This window comes from Sus scrofa, chromosome 2, assembly GCF_054392235.1.
Source record: "Sus scrofa isolate SSC_HxYL_T2T_F1_AM1 chromosome 2, Sscrofa_HxYL_maternal_Yorkshire_Landrace_v2.0, whole genome shotgun sequence".
Lineage (NCBI taxonomy): Eukaryota > Metazoa > Chordata > Mammalia > Artiodactyla > Suidae > Sus > Sus scrofa.
This window is the reverse complement of record NC_139384.1, coordinates 96,012,929-96,037,679: the sequence shown is the minus strand read 5'-3', so window position 1 is coordinate 96,037,679 and position 24,751 is coordinate 96,012,929. Positions and strand designations below refer to the sequence as shown.

Genomic DNA, 24,751 nt, shown 5'->3' with positions numbered 1-24,751 from the left:
ATATTGTTGGTGTCATGGCCATTTCAGAGACAGCCTGAGCCGTGCCCCAGAGCTCACTCATGTAGCTGAGTTGAGAGGACATAAGCCATCTCACTCCCACTGCTCCTAAGGATTGTATGTCTTTTTAGGTGCTCATAGTCCCGAAAGAAACAAATCAATATTTTGGCTTTACTAACTATTATGGCTCAAAATTAATAGCTCTTCTATCAGTAGTTGGCTTTTTGGCATCTTCACACCATTTTGTGGTCTTTTCATTTCAGGAAATCACACAACTATACAGTCAGCACTTAAAAGTGGCCACTTGAGGAGTTCCAGTTATGGCTAGCGGAAATGAAGCCGACTAGCATCCATGAGGACACAAGCTGGATCCATCCCTGGCTTCACTCAGTGGGCTGGGGATCCAGCATTGCTGTGAGCTGAGGTATAGGTCATAGATACAGCTGGGATCTGGCATTGCTGTGACTCTGGCATAGGCCAGCAGCTACAGCTCCAATTGGGCCCCTAGCCTGAGAACCTCCATATGCCGTGGGTGTGGCTCTTAAAAAGATTAAAAAAAAAAAAAAAAAAAAAAAAGAAAGTGGTCACTTTACAATTTCAGTAACTTCCAAACTTGAGTGCATTCAATGCCCTTCTAGTGGGAATGGGTAAAAAAATGTTGATGACAGACTAAGAAAAGTGATCCAGTTCTCAGCTTAGAAAAACAATGCCTTCATTTTATGAAGATGCTGAATAGAGGAAGGAATGAAAATTTGTAGTTCAGTTATCATAAAGCCATGCTATCTGCCAAAGCCCAGAGCAGCTTTGATTGAACTTATTCACCGACATAGTTTCTATCTGCCTTCTATGCTTTTAACAGGAAATTACCTAGATGTTTTAACTGGAATTTCTTTTATCTTTGTATCCAAAAAAAAAAAAAAAAGAAAGAAAAAAAAAGAAAGAAAAAAAGAAAAAAAAGTAAGCAAGTGACAGGCATCACCTTAGCCACCCAAAAAACATGTTCCTTCAAAGGAAATGAAAAGCAACCTGTGTCCATTTGGAAAATTCATCCTTAAATTACCTATTTTAATGTGCTAGAACTCAGGAAAAAAACTCCCTATGCAGTCTTCTTATAAAAATTAAAGATATCTAGAAACAAGGATATACATCTCTTCAATTCCAAAGTGGAAGAATGTGGCCTTGAAAAGACTGGGGATCTTTTCTCATCCAGGTTGCACATTGGATGCTGGAATCTAGTGGGATGAGGGACTATCCAGAAGATTCCACAGGCTTGAGGCAGAACCTGGCTTCTGAGGCTTCCTGAGACTCTTTCCCTTAGCAAGTACCAGGAAAGATCTTTCTTAGGCCACTTTACCCGGTAATTCAGACAGGCTTTTGATAACAAAGGGTATTGGCAACACTTGGCCCCCTCTTGCACTAGGGACATTATGGAAGAATTTTTTTTATTTCTTCCAAAAAATAAAATAAAATAAAAATAAGAAACAAGGCAGTTAGGGAGAATATAACGGCCATTTGCATGCCTAAAATACACAAAGATTTTTTTTCCCCCTCTCAAAACTAAACTTGAATGATCTAAATAGTTGAAGAATTTGGACAGTACAAAGAAACTTATCGCAAGCTCTTCTAGACTTAGTCTAGGATATGCTCTCGGTCTTATGATAATTAGAATGTTGAAAGTTCAACATGTAGAGAATGAGCTTCACTATGAAAAAATAGAATAATAAACATTTTGCAGAGCTGGGACTGAAAAAGAGCATGAAATGTGGATGAGATTTCTAGGTGATGCTTATTTTATTTTGCTGTTTTCAAACATTCCATAAATGGCATACACTAGTATTATACAAAAGACAATATAAAAAACCATAGGTACTGGAGTTCCCGTCGTGGCGCAGTGGTTAACGAATCCGACTAGGAACCATGAGGTTGCGGGTTCGGTCCCTGCCCTTGCTCAGTGGGTTAACGATCCGGCGTTGCCGTGAGCTGTGGTGTAGGTTGCAGACGCGGCTCGGATCCCGAGTTGCTGTGGCTCTGGCGTAGGCCGGTGGCTACAGCTCCGATTCGACCCCTAGCCTGGGAACCTCCATATGCCGCGGGTGCGGCCCAAGAAATAGGAACAACAACAACAACAACAAAAAGACAAAAAGACAAAAAAAAAAAAAACAACAAAAAAAAAACATAGGTACTGCGAGAAGTCTAGAATAAAATTATAGGAAGATGTTTGTAGTTATCTTTGGAAGATGAAACTACGCACTTTCCCCTTCTTATTCATATATCCAAATTTCTTATGTGACTATGTTTTATTCTTTTTGTTTGTTTTTTAGGGCCACACCTGCAATATATGGAGGTTCCCAGGCTAAGGGTCGAATCCGAGCTACAGCTGCAGGCCTACACAACAACGCAGGATCTGGGCCGTGTCTGCAACCTACACCACGGCTCAGGGCAACGTTGGGTCCTTAACCCACTGAATAAGCCAGGGATCGAACCCAAAACCTCACAGGTTACTAGTCAGATTCTTTCCTCTGCGCCACAATGGGAACTCCTGTGTTTTATTCTTAAAATGAGAGAAAAAAAAAATCATAGGCCAGCTAATAAAAGTATTCAAATGTAAGTTAATCTTCTGGCTCTTCTGCATTCCTGCCTCTTGCTCAAATATAAAAGCATTAGCATTTATACTAACTCCATTTTTATTGATTTTTCTTTTTATGGCCACATCTGTGGTATGTGGAAGTTCCTGGGCTAGGGGTCAAATTGGAGCTGCAGCTTCGGCCTACACCACAGCCATGGCAACACCAGATGCAAGCTGAATGTGTGTGCAACCTATGCTGCAGCTTGTGGCAACATTAGATCCTTAAGCCCCTGAACAAGGCCAGGGATGGAACCCGAATCCTTGCAGACAACTACTGAGTCCTTAACCTGCTGAACTACAATGGAAACTCCTCCTTTAATTTTTTAATTTAATTTAATTTTTTGTCTTTTTGCCTTTTCTAGGGCTGCACCCGTGGCATATGGAGGTTCCCAGGCTAGGGGTCTAATCGGAGCTGTTGCGGCCTACGCCAGAGCCACGGCAATGTGGGATACGAGCCGCGCCTGTGACCTACACCACAGCTGACAGCAACACTGGATTCTTAATCCACTGAGTGGGGCCAGGGATCGAACCCACAACCTCATGGTTCCTCATCAGGTTCATTAACCACTGAGCCACGACGGGAACTCCAGAAATTCCTCCTTTAAAAATACATTTTTAAGTTTCGTTGATTTACAATGTTGAGTTAGTTTCAGGTGTACATCAAAGAGATTCAGAGCCTTTCCCATTATAGGTTGTTTACAAGATACTGAGTAGTTTCCTGTGCTATATGTTGTTTATCTACGAATATATAGTAAGTGTGTATCTGTTAATCCCAAACTCCTGATTTATCCCTTCCCCCGCCCAAGCCCATTCTTTCTGAAGAAGAAATCATACCTACTGCACTCACCCCACTCCACTTAGATAGAAAGGCTCTTCTCTTGTCATCACATGTCCCTCTGTGCCCTGGTGCAGAACCTGGGGTTTTGAGATGGGCAAAATCTACTCGAAAATATGGGCATTCTCTATGCCTGGAGAAACCACTGCAGTGACTCAGATGGAAATACCTTGTCCGTGTCTGGTTTATAAGGGATGCTTTGTTTCAGAGAGCTCCCACTTACCCAGGGTTTTGTAGTCATCTCTGGCTTTGTTTGCTCTCAAGAGAGACTGTATTTTCACAATTTCATTGTTCTGCAAAAGAATAAGACCAGTCACGACCTTCCAGAATCCCACCGACTCTACTCTTTTAGAATTTAGAATGATTTAAGAACTAAGAGTATTTTCAAAATGGACACTGCTTAGAACTGAGAGTACCCAGATGTGGCATATCCGACGTTTATTTTTGCATTCTCTTTGAAGGAAGGGTCAGATAACTTAGCTGAAAGTATAAACAAGATTGCAAAGGGACTGTGTAAATAAAGAGATCTAAAAAGGGAAAAGAATTTTACCACCAAACTTAGATGGTCCAATCTACGTTCACATGTCTGTTCTTCAAAGATGCTGAAAAAAATTCTTCCTGTGGGCTTCTATTTTAATGAAGCCATCAGCGGTAAAATTTTTACATGCAGTGTTGGAAAAGCCTTCATTACAAGCTTTTCTCTTTGGCGTTACGAGCCCCGTATCAGTTTTCCCCTCACCCATTTTCTATCCAGTTCTGAATGGTAAAATCTCTCTCTGAATGGGAGTTCTGAATAAAAAGAAACAGAAGAAGCCTCCAAATAGGACCACAGTGAGTTCTAAAATCTGTTTTTTCCTCCTAGTGTTCATTTCCAGCATTTAATAAAAATCATTTGATGCTAACATTCAACCAAGTATTTGTTTTGTTCATTTTCAGCCAGGATAAAAACCCACACACGTCTCTTACATGGTCTTTGAAATACTGCAGTCGTGAAAGGTAATTCTTTCGTGCTCTTCTCATCCGGAACCAGGACTGAATCTAAACACAAGTTACATAAAGAAATCCAGGCAATTACTACACAACCTTTTATATCTTTTTATGCAGTCTTTCAAAAAAGAAATTGAAATTTCATTTGATAAATAAAAAGTAGCAGCCCACCAAATAATAAATATTTCAGGCCTCATCTTCATCTCCTACTCCTTTCATTGCATTTTCTCCTAGGGATTCAGAACATTTTACGCATTTTGCACATTCTACAAGATGGAGCTTTCTGTATTCTTTTGCTTTCTCAATAGACAAAAGCCAAGAGGGCAAGCGATTTTGCTGAGTGTTGCACTGAGCCAGGGGATCCAACTAAACTAGGTTCAGGGTTTCTTCCAAGATCCCTTGAATGCAGCCAATATTCTTTGTCTTTACAGGAAAACATTTCAAGAGGTCTCATGAGGGACCAACTATGACGGTTTTTGCAGCAAATAGCCTTGTGTTTCATGGTGAGCACAGGCCAGTATTTCATTTAAGAGCTAATTATGCACAAGGAGTCGAGAACATACCATTCTCTATCCTCACAGTTTAAAAAGTCTTTTTTAATTTATTTTTTATTGTTATTTCTCCTAACACTTTTTTTTTCCTCCACTGTACAGCATGGGGACCCAGTTACACATACAGGTATACATAATTTTTTCTCCCATTGTCATGCTCTGTTGTAAGTATCTAGACATAGTTCTTAATGTTACAGGATCTCATGACAGCAGGATCTCATTGTTAATCCATTCCAAGAGCAATAGTTTGCATCCGTTAACCCCAAGCTCCCGATCCCTCCTACTCCCTCCCCACTAATCATTTAAAATAGAAGGGGAAATAAAAAATTTCTCCAACAAACAAAAGCCAACGGAGTACAGCAATACAAAACCCATTCTAAAAGAAATACTGAAAGGGCTTCTTTAAATTGAAAAAAAAAAAAAAAGAGTAAAAACTAGGATGGAGGAAACACAATCAGAGAGCAGTCACTGAAATAAGCCAGCATACAGATTTAATCATGAAGATGTTTAAAAAAAAAAAAAAAAAAGACATCTTTTTTCTTTTAGGGCCATACCTGCTGCATATGGAAGTTTCCAGGCTAGGGGTCAAATCCTATGGCACAGCAATGCCAGGTCCAAGCCACATCCGCGACCTACACCACAGCTTGTAGCAATAGCTGGGTCTTTAACCCACTGAGGGAGGCCAGGGATTGAACCTGCATCCTCATGGATACTAGTTGGATACAAAGGGAATTCCTAAAATGTCTTAACTTATTTCCCATCACTCCAGTTCCACTCTTTTGGCTCTTATCTGGATTTATAAGTTCCTACAAGCTCAGGGCCATACATCCCTTTGGTTTTCAGCTCCAGGAGAGTGGGCATCCCACAGCCCTCCGAACAACCAGCCTTGGTGGGAAGCTGGGTTAGACAGGCTCACCACCCAAAGACAGGTCCTAACTTAGCTCTTTCTCCTCTCATCGCTGGTTTTGCATTTGTCTTACAACTAAGGTTCGTACTGCTACCTTTGAGCATTCTAAATACCACTGGCGAAGACAAGAATAAGAACATAAAATAAAGCTGGGTTTCCTCTAGACTTTGAGGATTTGGAACTCAAAGTAACTGATTTGGACTTTTGAGAGGAATAGCGTTTTTTAGAAAGGACCAGAGAGAATATAGCGCTTTGAAGGACCTGCTTGAAGATGATGAGCTACGTGAGTAGCAGAGGTTGGACTCAAACCCACTCCTTGGTTCTGTCATCAAGGCTCATACACAGCCTGTCTTGCAGAAGCAAAACATAAATTAAGGGGAAAGTTTGAGTCCAGCACTACCTAAGGTAGGAAAGGGCGTTTACCTTCACAATTGCTGAAATATTATCAATGAACATTTGTCGCCGCTTCATATATGATGCCCGTTGCTGATGTCCCTTCCAAAAAGCCTGTGGAAAATAATGAGTTACAGAATTACATACATGCAGCAGTTTATTTGAGAAAGTGCAAGGACGGAGTGCATCTGAGCAGACACGGGTTTGGCACAATGTCAAGGACCCTTCCTTCCACATCTCATCTGGACACCCTCTCTGGGGGTGGACATTAATTAAACTGGGCACGAGGTCACAGCTGAAGCTTGTCCCAAGTTCGGGAAAGGAATGATCACGTGAGGACCTACTTTTACCAAGGCCCTGAGGGATAGGAAGTAGTAATGAAATGGAATTGCTCTGAAACACACAAACGGACCAAGTGGGGGCAGGTATTATTTTGTAACCATATGAGATGCTACAAAATAACAACGTGTAAGTATCTTTTCTCCAACACCTTGGACCACCATGATACAGACTGAAAATGAAGATGTCCACCAACTAGGGACACTGGGTCCCTGAGAAGAGAGTGCTCCAGTTGATCTTTTATTTCACTCTTTTTTTTTTTTTTTTCTTTTTAGGGCCACACCCACGGAATATGGAAGTTCTGCTCCTCCACCACCACCACAGCAACATGGGATCCAAGCCGCACCTGCAACCTACACTGCAGCTCATGGCAACACTGGATCGTTGAACCCACTGAGCAAGGTCAGGGATTGAACCCACATCCTCATGGATACTAGTCCGGTTTGTTAACCGCTGAGCCACGAAGGGAACTCCAATTTCATCTAATTTTACATAAAGTTTAGTGAGTTTTTACTTAGTTATCACTGATAAAGAGAACTTTTATAGGAAACACTGGCAAAAAGTGGACACAAACTGCTATCTTTAGAATGGTCAAATTCATAGACATTATAAGTTGATTCCAATTCATTTTTGAGAATCTTTTTATTGAAACATACCAATGAATCTCTAATGCTCTGGTTTTGTTTTTCTCATTAGAAATGAAATGCAAGTTCTGGGTTTTTAAAAAGACAAAAAAAAATCAAGTTATTTCTAAAAATTTCTTTTCACATCTGCCTATATCAATCCACCTCATCCCTTCTTTTTTTTTTTTTTTTTTTTTTTTTTTTTTTTGCTATTTCTTTGGGGCCGCTCCCACGGCATATGGAGGTTCCCAGGCTAGGGGTCTAATCGGAGCTGTAGCCACCGGCCTACGCCAGAGCCACAGCAACTCGGGATCCGAGCCGCGTCTGCAACCTACACCACAGTTCACAGCAATGCCGGATTGTTAACCCACTGAGCAAGGGCAGGGATCGAACCCGCAACTTCATGGTTCCTAGTCAGATTCGTTAACCACTGCGCCACAACGGGAACTCCCATCCCTTCTTTTTAAAAAGGCATATGAGGAGTTCCCGTCATGGCACAATGTGGCATATGGAGGTTCCCTGGCTAGGGGTCTAATCGGAGCTGTAGCCGATGGCCTACGCCAGAACCACAGCAACAGGGGATCTAAACAGTGTCTGCAACCTATACCACAGCTCACGGCAATGCCGGATCGTTAACCCACTGAGCAAGGCCAGGGATTGAACCCGCAACCTCATGGTTCTTAGTTGGATTTGTTAACCACTGAGCCATGATGGGAACTCCGTGGTAACACTGTTTTAAAGTACAGACGTGCAAATCCTATTATACATTCCATTCCTTGGCTCAAACCTAAAGGCAAGCAAGCTATTGGGATTAGCTCAAGTTCTTATCCTGCTTTTTTTGAATTATCTAAACTCCAGAAACATTATCATTATTATTTTGTCTTTTTAGGTCCACACCAAGAGCATATAGAGATTCCCACAGTAGGGGTCAAATCAGAGCTGTAGCTGCCAGCCTACATCACAGCCACAGCCACGCCAGATCTGAGCCACATCTGTGACCTCTACCACAGTTCATGGCAATGCCAGATCCCCAAGCCACTGAGCGAGGCCAGGGATTGAACCTGAGTCCTCATGGATACTAGCGGGTTCGTTAACCACTGAGCCATGATGGGAACTCCTCCAGAAACATTATTAATCTCTATTAGTTCAAATCCACAAAGATTCTAAAAAAGTAATCTAGTGTAGGAACAGAGGTTTAACACTGAAGCATTTCTGCACTGGTTGAATGCAACTATCAGTCCATTTTGTGCTGTTTTTAATGTCCTTAGGTTTCCGTCTTCACCAACAGTACTCTTCTGAAGATTTCATTTTATATTTCATCTCTTTTATCAATTACGTAGATGTTCTGGAATCTGCATTTTAATTTTATTGTTACCTTTCCAAACCAAGGTAACTTGGCTAGGCTTAGAGTTTTTAATCTACAGAAGGAGAATACTATATGCTTCCTATTTTATTTGTCAAAACATAATGTTCTTTTTATAGTTTCAGCTCCAGCAGGAATGGCTTTTCTTATTCTGTGCTAACAGTGGAACTCCTGTGCAAGGCCCAGAGATAACAGGTGCTTCCAACTAGAGGCTCTTTATTAAAAGTAATTATAGGTATAAAGTTAGAAGAAGTTGTTGGTAAAAATGCAAAGGGAAACAAAAATTCTAAAAAAAAAAAAGCCACTCAGAAACAGCTTTTTAGAGACAATTACAGACAGAAGGCATTTATAAAAATATCAGTCTCTCTTAACTGGTATGAGAACTTGTGGGAAAATTTACAATAGCCATCTTTTTGTTTTTATTTTTGTTACCATAAATATACTTTCTAGAGTTCCCACTGCGGCTCAGGGGATGAAGAACCTGACATAGTATCCATGAGGATGTGGGTTTGATCCCTGGCCTTGCTCAGTGGGTTAAGATACAGCATTGCCATAAGTTGAGGCATAGATCGCGGATGTGGCTCGGATCTGGCATTGCTGTGGCTATGGTGTAGGCTGGCAGCTTGCAGCTCAGATTTGACCCTGGTCCAGGAACTTCCATTTGCTGCAATGCAGCCGTAAAAAGAAAAAAAAAAATATATATATATATATATATATATATATTTTTTTTTTTTCTGTGTAATGTAGCTGTAACAAAGGATCTTTCAAGCTCCCTAGACCTCAACTAGGGTGTGGCTGCCCTCAGCTAGGGACCTTCTCTCTGAACTTGTTAAGACTACTGTGTCTGGGGCCAATGCAGTTTGAACTGTTCCACGGAGGGAAATCTTCAGATTTCGCATCATTCCCTTAATTCAGAGTGAATCAGCCACTTTGGCAAAAAAACGAGATCAGCATGACTCCCTTTAGTTTGTGGTCTTTTGTTTTATAGCTTCTGACTGTCCACCTCTAGACGATCTGGCTGGCTAAACTGGTTGCCTTGCTTGATAACTGGGCACCCAGGACAGTAGTAGTTAAATTACCAACTTTTTTTTTTCCCCGCACCCATGGCATGTGGAAGTTCCCCAGCTATGGATCAAACTTGCGGCACAGCAGCGATTCAAGCCACAGCAATGACAATGCAGGATCCGTAACCGGATAGTTCCTCAAATTACCAACTTTGGAAGCACACATTCTCCTGTGCTCTGTGAGCCAAGAAAACCTTAAACGTTTATCTTTTTCTCTTTCTGCTAAAAGACACAATCCTACAAGAGCAGTCAGGACATTTAAACAATGGGATGAAGGCCTGTCCCATCAGGTCACCCCCTTCCTCTGGGCCCCAGACTCCACGCAGATCGTGGCAACCTGCACTGGTATCAAAGAAGCTTATTTTTTCCCCTTTGCCCAGGTATCCTGGCCTAAAGGTCAGTAATGCAGTAACTCCCAGGGCTAAGTTTTGGTGTTTATTATACTATATATTTTTCCCAAGTGGCATTTCAGTTTTCTTCAGTTTAAGAAAAAAAAAAAAAATATATATATATATATATATAGTAGCTAACACTTTTTTCCTGAAATATTTCTGATTTCTTTGCCACACCTACTGCCTCAATGTTGGCTCCCTACTACCTGTCCTCTGTCACTATCTCTGTCACCTGAGCATTTCAAACACTTTGTTTTTGTAGGGCCGCTCCTGCAGCATGTGGAGGTTCCCAGGCTAGGGGTCGAATCGGAACCGTAGTCACTGGCCTACACCACAGCCACAGCCATGCAGGATCCAAGCCTGTCTGTGACCTACACCACAGCTCACGGCAATGCTGGCCCCTTAACCCACTGAGTGAGGCCAGGGATCAAATCTGCATCCTCGTGAATACTAGTCAGATTTGTTCCTGCCATGACGGGAACTCCATTGTTTTTTTTGTTTTTTTTGTTTTTTTTTTAATTTCAAACACTTGTTGAGCACTTTATAGGCACACACCAGGCAAAGTCTCTTCTGTGAATTATCCCATTAAGTCCCCACAGCCCTGCATTAAAATAGGTATTATCATTTTCAAATGAGAAAGTGTATTTTATTTATTTTTTTGGGGGGGCTGCAACCAAGGCACATGTAGGTTCCCAGGCTAGGATTGAATCCGAGCTGCAGCTGCAATCTATGCTGCAGTAACGCCGGATCCTTAACTCACTGAGGCCAGGGAAGGAACTGGCACCTCCACAGTGACCAGCTGGATCATTAACCAACTGTACCACAGTGGGAACTCCCATATGACAAAATGTATTTTATTTATTTATTTTTATTTTATTTTTTGTCTTTTCTAGGGCTGCACCCATGGCATATGGAGGTTCCCAGGCTAGGGGTCTAATTGGAGCTACAGCTGCTAGCCTACACCACAGCCACAGCAATGCAGGATCCGAGCCGTACTGAGAGAGGCCAGGGATTGAACCCGCAACCTCATAATTACTAGTCAGATTTGTTAACCACTGAGCCATGATGGGAACTCCGACAAAATGTATTTTAAATCATCTATTCTTTCCCTAAGCTGTTTTTTGTTTTTGTTTTTGTTTTTTAATCTTTTTAGGGCCACACCCACAGCACATGGAGGTGCCCAGGCTCCTGGTCCACGAAGGGAAATCTTCAGATTTCACATCATTCCCCTACTTCAGAGTGAATGAGCCACTTTGGCAAAAAAGTGAGATTAGCCTGATTCCCTTCGGTTCATGGTCTTCTGTTTTCTGGGTCAGCTCATAGTCATCTCCAGGCTCTAGCCTGCCTGTGCACCTCATGCCTTCCTTATTAGAAAACTATCAGCAGAGGCAGAAAAAAATCATCATGGGGTGACTTCATAGTGTGATGGCTTCTTCAATCCTGCTGCCCCCACTTAAGGAGTCGGGGGGAGGGCTCCAGGTGGCTGTCCTTCCCCCAGCTCTCTCATGACCTTGGCCCCGAGTCCTAATATCAGACGGATTTTATACAGGTGAGCTCTTCAGAATGGCTTCCAACTGCAACACTGCTCCGGGCACACGGGAGAGCCTGAAGCTGGTCCAAGCTGTGTCACAATGGCTGACACTTTTGGGATTTCATGCCAAAGCAGAGCCATAGCATTGTTAGACGATTCTATTTTTAGGACTGTCTTTACTTCCTGGGTGTTTCTCCTGCCATTTGTTTCAAGAAAGAATACACTAGAAAACTTACTGGTTCACCTAAAAAATCCTTTGAATATCAGGTCTGTGGAAGAAATTTCCATTAAAAAATTAACCACTCCTGCCTCCTAATATCTTAAGCTCTGAGCAATTTCAGACGTTTGAGCACCTATCGTATGCAAGACACAGGAATACCAAAGCTTTATTTTATTTTATTTTATTTTATTTTGCTTTTTACAGCTGCACCTGAAGCATATGAGGTTCTCAGGCTAGGGGTCTAATCAGAGCTGTGGCCACCAGCCTAGACCATAGCCGCAGCAACATCAGATCCAAGCCATGTCTTTGACCTACACCACAGCTCACGGCAATGCCAGATCCTTAACCCACTGAGTGAGGCCAGGGATTGAACCCCCAACCTCATGGTTCCTAGTCAGATTCGTTTCCGCTGCACTATGATGGGAACTCCCACGAATACAAAAGCTTTAAAGACGTATTTTCCACCCTGCACAATATCACAGTTATAGGTGGGGAAGCACGTAAGTACACCGATGAGCATAAAAGAGAGGCTCTTCAACTTAAAAACTTTCAATTTAAGACATTTTTAGAGTGACTGGCCAAAGCAAAACCCCACCAAACTCTGCCCATCAACAACAATATCACTTTGGACGCACAAAAAATGGGCACACGCAAGGCCTTTTGGAAACCAGCATGGTGGCTGGTAGAAGGTGTTGGGGAACACAGAGGACAAACAAGTTCCTCTCCTGCCAATCAGAACGTTCGGACAAGTCATGCAAGCTTAAGAACTGCTCACAGCCAAAAAGGCTGGGAATCAGGATGCCCCTTGCAGGCTGGAATGACGAATGAGAGGTCATGTAAGAGAGAAGACCCTCTCAGAGATGCTACATCTATTTCATTAGTTCTTCTGTTCTTTGCATTAGAAGAGCAAAGAAACTCAGATGCCACACAACATCCACGAACTACTAAATATCCAATTCTAAAGCACCCAAGATCAACAGTAGCTGACACAAGGATATCCATCTTTTTAGAGAAACAGGATTTCAACTCTGATCTCACGTATACCACTGACTCCAATGATTCACAGTACCGTGAATATTTTCCAAAAAGACCACAGGTATAAAGTCATTCAACATCCTTCTTATCGCAGAGTCTTTCATCAAAAAGACTCAGGTGCACTGGTTAAGGTCAAAATCTGCAGGCAGATTTGTTTATTCGAATGCTGGTTGCTGACGGTCCTATTATCAAACAAAACATTTCCAGGGAACATGACAGTTTTCTGTAACAAGTGGTAGGTGATTCACATACCTGTATTTTGACCACATGCTCTTCTTGATCGTACAAAAATGCTTTCCTAGCTTCAAACTCTTTCCTAAGACGGGGTCCTGAGCTTGTGGCTTGAAAGCGAAGAAGCATATCTTCAGGAGCAGACCACATCTTCTCACGGATGTAGTCTGCTGTGATTTCCTCAATAATGTCCTGGCAAGAGACATTTCTTATGGTTACACCTCACACATCAGGTGAAAGGAGCATACAGAACAGCTTCTGGAAATGGTATTTTTCAGAAAATGACCTGGAGAGCTCTGTCTGGCTTGGTGTGAAAAGAGATTTGACCAGAGCCAAGGGATGACCTGGCTTAGCTTCTTCCTTAGCGATTCCTGGTTTGGGCATCCTTTAAACTGTTTGTTGAGCTGGTATGAGAATGCAGTTGAAAGGTTTCAGGACGTGGAGGCGGAAATGTATGAATGATGCTGGCAGGGACCAGGTGTGAGGCCTGGGCTCCACGGAAGGCAAAGGGGACCAGGAAGATGACAGTAAGAAGATGCATCGCCTCCTCTGTCTCCTGAGGGAAAGACTGAAGTGCCCAGGTCAGAGGAGGCAGATCCCTGCAATGAGCAGGGGAGAACTCCTAATAACTTTGGTAGAAAATATAAGACTTGGAGCAGAAGAAAAGGGGGTGGGAGAGGGAAAACAAGCACTACTGTGTGCAGACGGAGAAGCTAAGATGGAAGAGAAAAAAAGAAGGGGGCCTGTGAGAAGTCTTCATGTGGGTGATGAACTGGGTTTACTTTGATCTTTAAGAGACATAAGCAAAGCATGGCATGGACTTACATCTATGAAGGATGCCTCTTATCCAGTTGGACTAGTCTCAATGGACTGTTAAATTTAAACAATTAAACGTGAAATCATATAAAAGATGCATAAATACCTTTAAGAGAAGACACGTATGCATTCTTTTTTTAAAAAATTAATTTATTTTGTTTGTTTTTTTGTCTTTTCTAGGGCCACACCCACGGCATATGGAGGTTCCCAGGCTAGGGGTCTAATCGGAGCTGTAGCCACCGGCCTACGGCAGAGGCACAGCAACACGGGATCCGAGCCGCATCTTTGACCTACACCACAGCTCACGGCAACGCCGGATCGTTAACCCACTGAGCAAGGCTAGGGATTGAACCGGCAACCTCATAGTTCCTAGTCGGATTCGTTAACCACTGAGCCACGACGGGAACTCCAGGTATGCATTCTTGAGTCAAATCAGTAATTTTAGATTATCCAGAATATAAATGTTTTTAAGAGCATAGACCCTCCACTTTTTTATTAATCCTGATGCTCCATTTCACAAAGTGGTACCCAGGGCATCTTTGGATGCCACCCGAGCAGTTTTTGGATTTTAATCCTTCAAATGCTGCTTCTTCACAGCTTGATACATCTTTTCGGTCACAGAGTTTGGTCTTTAAATACTGGCCGGGATATCATTTTTCAACAAAGTAGCACTACTAGTTCATGGCCACAATACCATTTTCCTGTAAAGTGTGGGATCTTTAAACACTGGAAGTGAGTTAATAAATAACACTATCTTCACTCTCTTCTTGTCATCCAGGATTTCTGTGGCATTGTCAGCCCCAAGCCCCCAGTTTTTTTCTCTGAGTTTTAGTGAATAATGCACTGGTGATTTTGTCCCCAATTTTTCTATACTGCACTATTTCTGATGCTGGTGACTTGCAACAGTTCTCTAAGATCTAGGTTTGTGGTTTTGTTTTTTATTTTGTCCCCAAACAGAACTCAATTAGTAGAAGTATTTTCTCTTTCAAAATACTCCTATGCCTGGCTCAAATAGCAACGTTCACATCCTCTGGGTCCAACGTTTGGTCTCAAGTCCAAAGCAATCCTGGTGAACATTCCTTCAAGAGTATTTCTCCCTGAGAAGCATTACTCACTTGTAGAGGATCTACTCATCTTTGCTGTAGGCTGAGGTAGGGAGTGGGGGTGGGGAGGCAGGTGGGGAGAAAGAACACATTCTGAATATGGACAACCGAGGAATTAAATAATTGAGGTCTGGTATCAAAGAAAACCTGGAGATTGATTTCTTATGATAATCTGCCATCCTAAATAAGCTGCAAGAGCTTTCTGCCCCCCTGCTCTGTTTGGTGTTGCTACGCATAGGGAGAACATTCTAAAAGCCAATAACCATGCAGCCAAATCCACCTGCAGCTCATGAAGATTTTACTCCAAATCCCGTCTTCAAAGAATTTCGTTCTTCCCATCAATTCCGTGATTCCAAAATAGAAAAGCAGTCACACTTCTCTTTATACAGTACATTTTTGCTTCCTACCTTAATTTCTTTTCCTGTGAGCCATGATTCTTTAGGTAGGAAGGATTCAGGTGGGACCCAGGAACTCTCTTGTGAATCGATGTTGTAGTAGTAATCGTATTTGTCCTGCAGGGTGAGTTTGAGCCATGAACCTTCAGCAGACACTAAAGAGAAAAGGTTTGTTAAAGATCAAAGAGGAACCACGGACCTTTCAACATGAATGTAGTTTCTTCAACAAGGAAAATAATTGAATGATTATGTTTTCCACCAGGCATTCAGAGAGTCTAAGTTAATAGCATCGGACATGACTCATTAGAAAGAAATGAATTCTGTGTATTCAATGGCAGCTCCCTGCCAAGCCAAAGAAAAAAAGGAGGAAAGACTGATGCCTAATGCTAGCTTCGGATCCCAAATTTTTCATGAGGATGATAGGAGTTACAAATGGCCAACAAGGAAGAAAAGCCAATAAGGCATGGACATCCTAGGTAGATGTGAACAGCACCACAAGTAGAGAGGGGAGCCCAATCAGGAAGAATTCTCTTTGTTTAATAAGAGTCTTGGCAGCAACTTCTTTGAAAAGGAATGATCTTCAAGGGCTGTAACATTATTTAAGGCGGGGGGGGGGGGTCAATGATCTGTGCTAAACCAAAGTAGAAGGTCTTTATCAGACAACTTTATCAAAAGCACAAAGTGGCATATGCAACCACCAAGGTCACCAAGGAGGGAGGAGGAAAATTCCTGGTTCCTGACTCATCTTGCTCACCACAACCACAAAATGAGAAAAAAAAAAAATGTAAGAATTCAATTTGTGTGTGTGCATGTGTGTGTGTGGTAAGCAGGGACATACTAAGAAAAATTATGGCAATCATGGCTTAAGTTGGTCAAGAAGGATATCTCCTCCTCACAAATTCACAGGCTACACTTCCTACTTAACAATCCATTAGTTATGTTGACTGGTCGATTCTTTTCCCAGGCCAAAGAGCCAAAAACAACAGTAAAAATCAAAATAAAAACTTCTGACCCAGACCAAGATAAGCTGCCAAGAAGGAGCATTAGACTGATTGCCTTTATAGGCAAATCAAAGGTCAAAGAATATTTCAATGGATTCAAATAACTAAGCAGAGATAACATGAAGGCCTTTTAATGTGTGTTGATCTCTATTTGGTTTTATTTATTTATTTATTTATTTATTTGTCTTTGGTCTTTTTAGGGCCACACCCACAGCATATGGAAGTTCCCAGGCTAGGGGTCAAATTGGACCTGTGGCCGCCAGCCTAAACCACAGCCACAGCACCATCAGATCCGAGCCTAATCTGCGACTTATACCACAGCTCCTGGCATCCTTAACCCACTGAATTCAGGCCAGGGATCAAACCTGCAACCTCATGGTTCCTAGTTGGATTCATTTCTGCTATGCCACAACGGGAACTCCCCTTTACTTGGTTTTAAATGTCCCTCAACTGTTCTGTCAAGGTCCTGGAAGAGAGGTATATCTCTTCGAATGAGCAGTCACACAGCTGTTAGCTGCTGAGAAATACTGGTCTACTAGAAAATATATTGTACAATCAAATCAGGATGACCTCAAGTAATCATTATATTTTCAATCACCAATAGTAGTCAGATTTACAAATACTTTCAGAAGAATGAACACACTTTTTAAAAAATCATAGTTGATTTATAATGTTGTATCAATTTCTGCTGTACAGCCAAGTGGCCCAGTTGTGCGTATATATATATATGTGTGTGTGTATACTCTTTTTCTCACATTATCCTCCATCATGCTTCATCGTAAGTGACTAGATATAGTTCTCTGTGCTATCATTGCTCATCCACTCCAAATCAATAGTTTGCATCTACTTCGACACCCTTTTTGAGGCAACTCTGTCAGTGGGACCAAAAGAAGACAAATAAAGATGGTGAAAATGGTTAGCTTCTTTTATTTTCATAAGAACTGAGAAGTAAAAAAGTTCTTAATTGGTTAAAAGCCAACTGCATTATAAGGCTTTATTTGGGTAGGGATGGCACTGGAAAATAGAAAATAGAAAAAGAGAATTCTATCATTTTCACATTAAGTCTGAGTTTTTAGTCAGATTAGAGGCTGAGGAGGACATCTACAGAATAGGGTCCAAGTATTTTTCCTGAGAATGTAGTTGGGGAGTTTTTGTTGTAGCTCAGTGGTAACAAATCTGACTAGTATCCACGAGGATGTGGGTTCAATCCCTGGCCTCGCTCAGTGGGTTAAGGATCTAGCATTGCCAAGAGCTGTGGTGTAGGTCAGAGATGAGGCTCAGACCTGGCTGTTGGGTAGGCTGGCAGTTGCAGCTCCAATTTGACCCCTAGCTTGGGAACTTCCAATTGCTGCAGGTATGGCCCTATAAAGAAAAAAACAAAAAAGAAAAAAAAAATGTAGCTGCTTTACTACTTAAGGATAAGACTAATTATGGGCCTTTGAGGAGCCATAAAAGCAAAAGATTCCAGCTAGTTAGGAGGTGGTGAGCATCCTATAAGAAGACAGTCTTTCTAGATGCTTTCCAGACAAAACTATCACCATATAAGACCTAAACTGAGTTATGAGGTTGAGTGATCTACTTAAGAGTGAATACTTGTGTTTGGGGGAAAAAAAGCCATCTTAGAATAAGAGATGAAAGAGGCAAGAATAAAGCATTCTGTCGCTGTTCACTCCGCCAAACAACGTGCACAGCTCTATTAGCAATGAAAGCCTTCAACTGCCTAGAAAGCTTCTCTGCCTTCCTTCCAGAACAAGACCTATAGCACACAAGACGGAAAATATTTACAGAGAGGAAAGATTTTTAGTCTTGTGTGCTGTAGGTCTCTCACTCAATACTTGACTGCCACTGTAGCAGGAAAGCAGCCCGAGACAATATATAAGTTAATCAGTGTAGCAGGATTACAATAAAAAAATTATTTATAAAAACAGGTGACAGCCCAAGGAATCCACTAAAAAACTACTAGAATAGATGAGTCCAGCAAGGCTGCAGGATACAAAATCAATATATAAACATCAATATGTCCATACAAAACTTGTACACAAATGTTCACAGAAGTGACAGGCAGGGTAGCCAAAACTGGAGGGAAAAAAATCCAAAATTTACCAACTGATGAATGGATAAACAAAATGTGGCATATTCACACAATGGAATATTATCAGCCATAAAAAGAAAGGAAGAACAGATATCTATTACAACATAGATGAACTGTGAAATGTCCAGAATAGGCAAAACCATAGAGACAGAAAAACATATTAGGAGTTCTCTGGGGCTGAGGGTTGAGAGTAATGGCTAATAGGTAAGGGGCTTTGTTTGGTATAATAAAAATGTTCTGAAATTAACTAGTGGTTCTGCCTATACAAGTTTGTGAGTATTTTTTTTTTTTTTTGGTCTTTTGTCTTTTCTAGTGCCGTACCCGCAGCATATGGAGGTTCCCAGGCGAGGGGTCAAATCAGAGCTACAGCCGCCAGCCTACACCACAGCCACAGCAATGCCAGATCCGAGCAACTCTTGATAAAGGGATGTGAAGGGGCTCAAGGGTAATTAGATGCCAAGCAGAAGAGAATCCCAGTTCACTAACAGAAAATTTGGAGGATGAAATACTGAAGTTAGAAATACATCAGATTAATTTATAAGGGAGGACATAGGGTACTTCTGGACATACCTCCAACTGAGCTAAAAAATTTTTTTTAAATTTCCCTTAAGTTTTGCTTCCAACTACTGTCACAGCAGTTGCCTAAAGACGAAAAGTACAATGAACATGACCCATGAAGTGACAAAGAAACACTAGCCTAGGAATCAGGAGATACCTTGACCTTTGACACTGGGACACAGCAAGGGCTCAATAAAAATCTATTAGAGAGATGATGGATTGTCTCCACCAAAAATTAATGTCTTTGAGCCAGGTATTTTCTCCCTCTGTCCAAAGCTTCATAACTGTGATTCTTCTAAACCTAAAAAATAAGTCTTAAACTCATGACCTAAAAGATACTTTCCAGAGCGAATACTTTATGATCTGCCATTGGATTGAAGAGGCATAAACATTTGCCAAGATTAGAGGAGACCAGTTCATTGCACTTTATCTTGTACTGTCAAGATCACGCTTATACTTCTACTTCCTATTGTACAATTAGGTATCATTTGTTTCAAAAAGGATGGACAGAAATATTAGTAAAAATCAGTTGGTATCACTGGAGCAATGGCTCAAAAGCAAGACCTAGAGAAAGCGAAGTCTCCTTTAATATTCTACTTTCTCAAGTATATGGCGCCCACACAAAGGTACCAAGTTAATCGCAGCTTTCCAAAAGACAACCAAAGAGAAGAATCACCTGAAAAATGTCCTTTGCCAGAGATGACAAACATTTTAGAAAGGGTCATTTGAAAGTGATTACTCGTCTTAAAATTAAGATAACACAGAAACCATTATATTCAAAATGATATTTAGTTTGGGCTAAACAAAGCAGCAGCTTACCACCGTTAGATTTTTGGTCTTTTGCCTTCACCAGGGCATCATAGTACCTGTCGGCACATTCAGGGATGATGTCATTTGTATTAGGAACAGCAGACTTCAAAACAGACAAAATGTCACTTTGCTTCTCCTTCTCCAAAAACTGATTAACGTCAACGACCAGTGTAACCCCTGAGTAATGAAAAAGAAATGTACCAGTTAATGGTTATCGTCCACTCAGCCCAGAGGCACGCAAAGATAGAATTCGACCATTTAGGAATGCATTGCTATTAGCTTGTTTACTTGTTGAGAGCATGTACTACATACGCCCAAGACAGTCCCCAACTGTTTAGGCTGCAAGAGGACTAAAATTCCACAGGAGCACAACTTATCAAAAATCGCAGTATTTTCTGGTTACTCTTGGGTGGTATCAAGGCACTAAGTTTTGCCACTGCAGCAATCTGTGAAATGGGATGAACACAGAGAGATAATAGGCAAGCAGCCTCTATGCAGGTCATTAATCAGTATTTGAAAACTGGCTTAATGAAGACACATGTTTATTTTAGAACATGTGAAGTGCTATCCAGGCTGTGGAAATCCAGATATTCTCTACTTCAAGATTGTCCTTAGCAACCTGAATGAATGTCCTGGAGAGGCAACAGGTACAGCTGATGGATGTGTGCAATGGAATCCAGAACCTCAATTCTGGAACCAACTTAGACCTTGAGAGCATGTTATCCCATTGCAAATTTCTGCCTCTCCCCATAGAATAAAACCACATTGGGCTTCTGGTTGCCTAAAGGAAGTTAACGTGGGAGTTGCCATCATGGCTCAGTGGTTAACAAATCCGACTAGGAACCATGAGGTTGTAGGTTCTATCCCTGGCCTTGCTCAGTGGGTTAAGGATCTGGCATTGCTGTGAGCTGTGGTGTATGTAGGTCACAGATGTGGCTCGGATCCCACGTTGCTGTGGCTCTGGTGTAAGCCAGAGGCTATACCTCTGATTCAACCCCTAGCCTGGGAATCTCCATATGCTGTGGGTGCGGCCCTAGAAAAGACAAAAAAAAAAAGAGAAAGAAAAAAGTTAATGTGATGAATCCTTTCTCATCCACGTTAGTTCCAGGTAAGGATATTCTGGCCCAACCAATGGGCCTAATGTCTTTACAACCTGTAAATATACTGAGTTAGAACGGTAGAACAAGGGGGTTCCATTGTGGCTCAGGGGTCACGAACCTCACTAGGATCCATGAGAACACGGGTTTGATCCCTGGATCTGGCACTGCTATGGCTGTGGTATAGGCCGGCAGCTGTAGCTCTGATTCGACCCCTAGGCTGGGAATCTCCATATGCTATGAGGCCCTAAAAAGACACCCCCCCCCAAAAAAAAAGGTAGAATGAAAAAATGGAAAAAACCAGGTTAAAGTACTTTCTACGTGAAAAAACATTTTGAGACAAAGAGCAAAGAGATGGGTATTTATTTGTTTGCTTGTTTCAAAACAACAGATATACCAAACTCTATCATACCGACACTGAATGGTATATTGTTGTCACAGAACCGTGAAGCCTGACATAAGAAAAACAGAGTCTAACAGCCACAAATCTGAGTCATGCACATCTGGAGGAACGTGAAGGCGAAGACCTTCCTCGGCCTGCCCCAGCGGTTGCTGAAGAAAAGCTACAGTGGGATGTTCTTTTGCATAGAGAAGTTAATAGGAACAGGTGCGTTGCCCCCTTTCCTCGGCTGCAGGAAAGCTTTGCAGGCGAGAAAAATGTAGTCCTGGTGTTTGAAAAGTCTGTGGTCTGAGAGAACTGGAAAGAACAAGGAAATGACAAAGGCTCCTCATGTGAATTACATCCGATGGCCTCACTGAATCCAGTGAATTGCTCTTTTCCTTCAAAGATGGGTATCATAAAGGTGTACATTTCTAGCAGATGTTGGTATTGTTGTGCAAGACATGGGTCCATGGGTTAATTTTCCAGATAACGGAGGTTGACTCCTTCAGAGACCAACTTTCATCTAAACAGAACCGTATGCCATGAAAATCTTGGAATAAGCCCTGGGGAAAGCCCTAACAGAATAGTTTCTATCCTGCTCATATCACTTTACCCACAGTCCCTGCTACATATTAGATGCTTAATGTTTGCTGAGAGCTACTGGAAGAGTCCTTCATGTCATTCCAATTATACTTTGCTATAATACAGTGTGATCATTTCAAGGACTATGGAGGTGTCTGGGGGTACTTTGCTCCTGCACCAAATGGCTTCAAATCTTCTTTTTAGCTTTCCTCTAATGTCACTGTCAGCTGTCACTTCTTGCTCCTGCCTGAGTGCCTGCAAAGCACAGCCCCAACACCTAACGTCTTGGTAAATCATGGCTTCTGACATACCCTGAGTTGGAAAGAAACACAACTAGCAGATGAGCTGTACGCCTAAGCGAAGAATAAACAGGCTCAAAGGTGCTCTCTAAGAGGTCCCCGCTGAGTCGAGAAAATCACTTGCAGTGTACAGGCTTTGAGACATATATTTTGATTGTATTTTTTTTTCTTCATTTCTGGGTTGTGATCAAGTTCCAGGTAGTTGAGAATCGACAGATAAATGCTAACCAGAAAGTCAGGTATGTTTCTGCTAAGGAATAAATGAAAAAACCTCCCCCCAAACTCCCCAGAGATCCAAAAATATGTTTGCTTTACATCTTTTTTTTTTTTTTTTTTTGTCTTTTTGTCTTGTGTTGTTGTTGTTGTTGTTGTTGCTATTTCTTGGGCCGCTTCCGCGGCATATGGAGGTTCCCAGGCTAGGGGTTGAATTGGAGCTGTAGCCACCGGCCTACGCCAGAGGCACAGCAACGCAGGATCCGAGCCACGTCTGCAACCTACACCACAGCTCACGGCAACACCGGATCGTTAACCCACTGAGCAAGGGCAGGGACCGAACCCGCAACCTCATGGTTCCTAGTCGGATTCGTTAACCACTGCGCCACGACGGGAACTCCTGTAAATCCATTCTAAGTTGCAATAATGGAAAAAAGATTGAAAAGTGTTGCTCTAAGGAATCAAACGTGGAAACAAACTTACTTTAAGACAGCAAGATGCTCCAGTGAAAATGGACACTGGGCCAAAATGAAGGAGTCTTGAGTTGCTCTGCCCTTTCAAATATTGCCTGTGGTAAAACATATGGGCCAACACATTTTCTTTTATCATATTATCTAGGAGTGGGTTCGGTAATGGCAACATGTGATGAGACTCTGTTATTCAAGTCTTCATAAAAAAGACGAAGAATGCTTTAAAAAGCAAGATTAAATTCCTTTTTGAAGAAACTGGAAAATTCTCATTCTCGTTGTGAGAATATAGATGATTTTATCTTTGGAACATCTTTTTGTTGTTATGTATCATAGAACACACTATATCTACTCCTTCACAGGATAGGAAAGAAGTAGAAGGGATTTTATATTATTATTATTATTATTATTATTGTTTTTTTGCTTTGTAGGCCGCACCCGTGGCATATGGAGGTTCCCAGGGGAGGGGTGTAATCAGAGCCGCAGCTGCCAGCCTACACCACAGCCACAGCAACGCCAGATCCAAGCCACGTCTGCGACCTACACCACAGCTCATGGCAATGCCGGATCCTTAACCCACTGAGTGAGGCTGGGGATCAAATCCGAAACCCCCTGGTTCCTAGTTAGATTCGTTAGAAGACAGGATTTTAAATGTGCAAGTGTGGAGTACAAAATCGCACATGTTTGAGAAAATCTTTTATATCTGTAGCAAATAGAGCTGAGAGCCTCAACAGGATCAACAAGGATTGCAAGTCAAATATAAGAAGAATACAGAATAGGACTTCCCGACATGGCTCAGAGGAAACAAATCTGATTAGCATACATGAGGACACAGGTTCAACCCCTGGCCTCACTCAGCTCATCAGGTTAAGGATCCAGTGTTGCCATGAGCTGTGGTGTAGGTCGCAGATGCGGCTCACATCTGGTGCGGCTGCGGCTGGCAGCTACAGCTCCCATTTGACCCCTGGCCTGGGAACCTCCGTCTGCCGAGAGCAAGGCCCTAAAAAATACGTACATACATACATAAAATAAAAGACAAAAAAGAAGAAGAAAAATACAGAATAAAAGGAATGAAACAACTCCTAAATCGATTTGATCTCTCAGAGAAAAACCGTAACCTTTTCAAGCTGAGTGCCTAAAGGACAATCTAATTTGTTCAAAGTGTTTCTTCAACCTATGATTGCCTTTGGTCTTGTGTAGAAATTTAAATAAATCTCTTGTGTACACAGCTCAATTTTATTTTATTTTATTCTTAAGGATTAGAGTGCTAGAACAGAAAGATTTCAAAGATCCTAAGGGGTATAACAAAGTTCAGGTTGGAGAAATACACATATTTTTCCAGGCTAAGGAAATAAAAACCAGATGTTCCTCACAGATGCCTGCAATGCTTAAAAGCACATCTTTGGAGCAAGACAAGGCATCGCAACATCATTCTAAGACCTTGTGCAACAGGACAGAGTCTAATTATGCCATGAATGGATAGGTTAATGAACTACACTTTCAGGAACCTTAATTTATGCAGGTTATTTATATCTGTGGAATGTTAAAAGAGCCATCTTAATGCTATTTTAGATTGGCATGTCCATCATCTTCTTATTCCTCTATGAAAATAGATATTCAAAATTAAAAACTATCACGTGAGACTCTGTGAGGGTTCTGCCAATTTATGCATTTTGGATCTGGGGAGATAATCCCAGCGTGGGTTTGAGGACCCACTAGACCCACCGTGGACCAACCTAAGCCACACCCCATTGCTCACCTGACTTTCACAAGCCCCTACACTGAGTGGTGGACCACAGTGCAGTTTTGGGTCTCCTGGAATTAGTGTCAGTTCAGGGCCGG

General features: G+C 41.8%; 1 protein-coding gene across 3 annotated transcripts in view; it reads right to left on the bottom strand.

Annotated features, from left to right (window-relative positions):
* IQGAP2 (IQ motif containing GTPase activating protein 2) overlaps window positions 1–24,751 on the bottom strand; it is a 338,812-nt gene that overhangs the window by 61,597 nt on the left and 252,464 nt on the right. For all 3 annotated transcript variants that reach the window (XM_021084462.2, XM_085013875.1, XM_085013876.1), the window contains 6 exons: window positions 19,879–20,046; window positions 15,421–15,563; window positions 13,116–13,286; window positions 6,327–6,410; window positions 4,425–4,496; window positions 3,682–3,751 (listed from right to left, as the gene is read on the bottom strand). In XM_021084462.2, coding sequence (XP_020940121.2) covers window positions 3,682–3,751; window positions 4,425–4,496; window positions 6,327–6,410; window positions 13,116–13,286; window positions 15,421–15,563; window positions 19,879–20,046 — 708 coding nt within the window. The remainder of the gene's footprint in view (window positions 1–3,681; window positions 3,752–4,424; window positions 4,497–6,326; window positions 6,411–13,115; window positions 13,287–15,420; window positions 15,564–19,878; window positions 20,047–24,751) is intronic.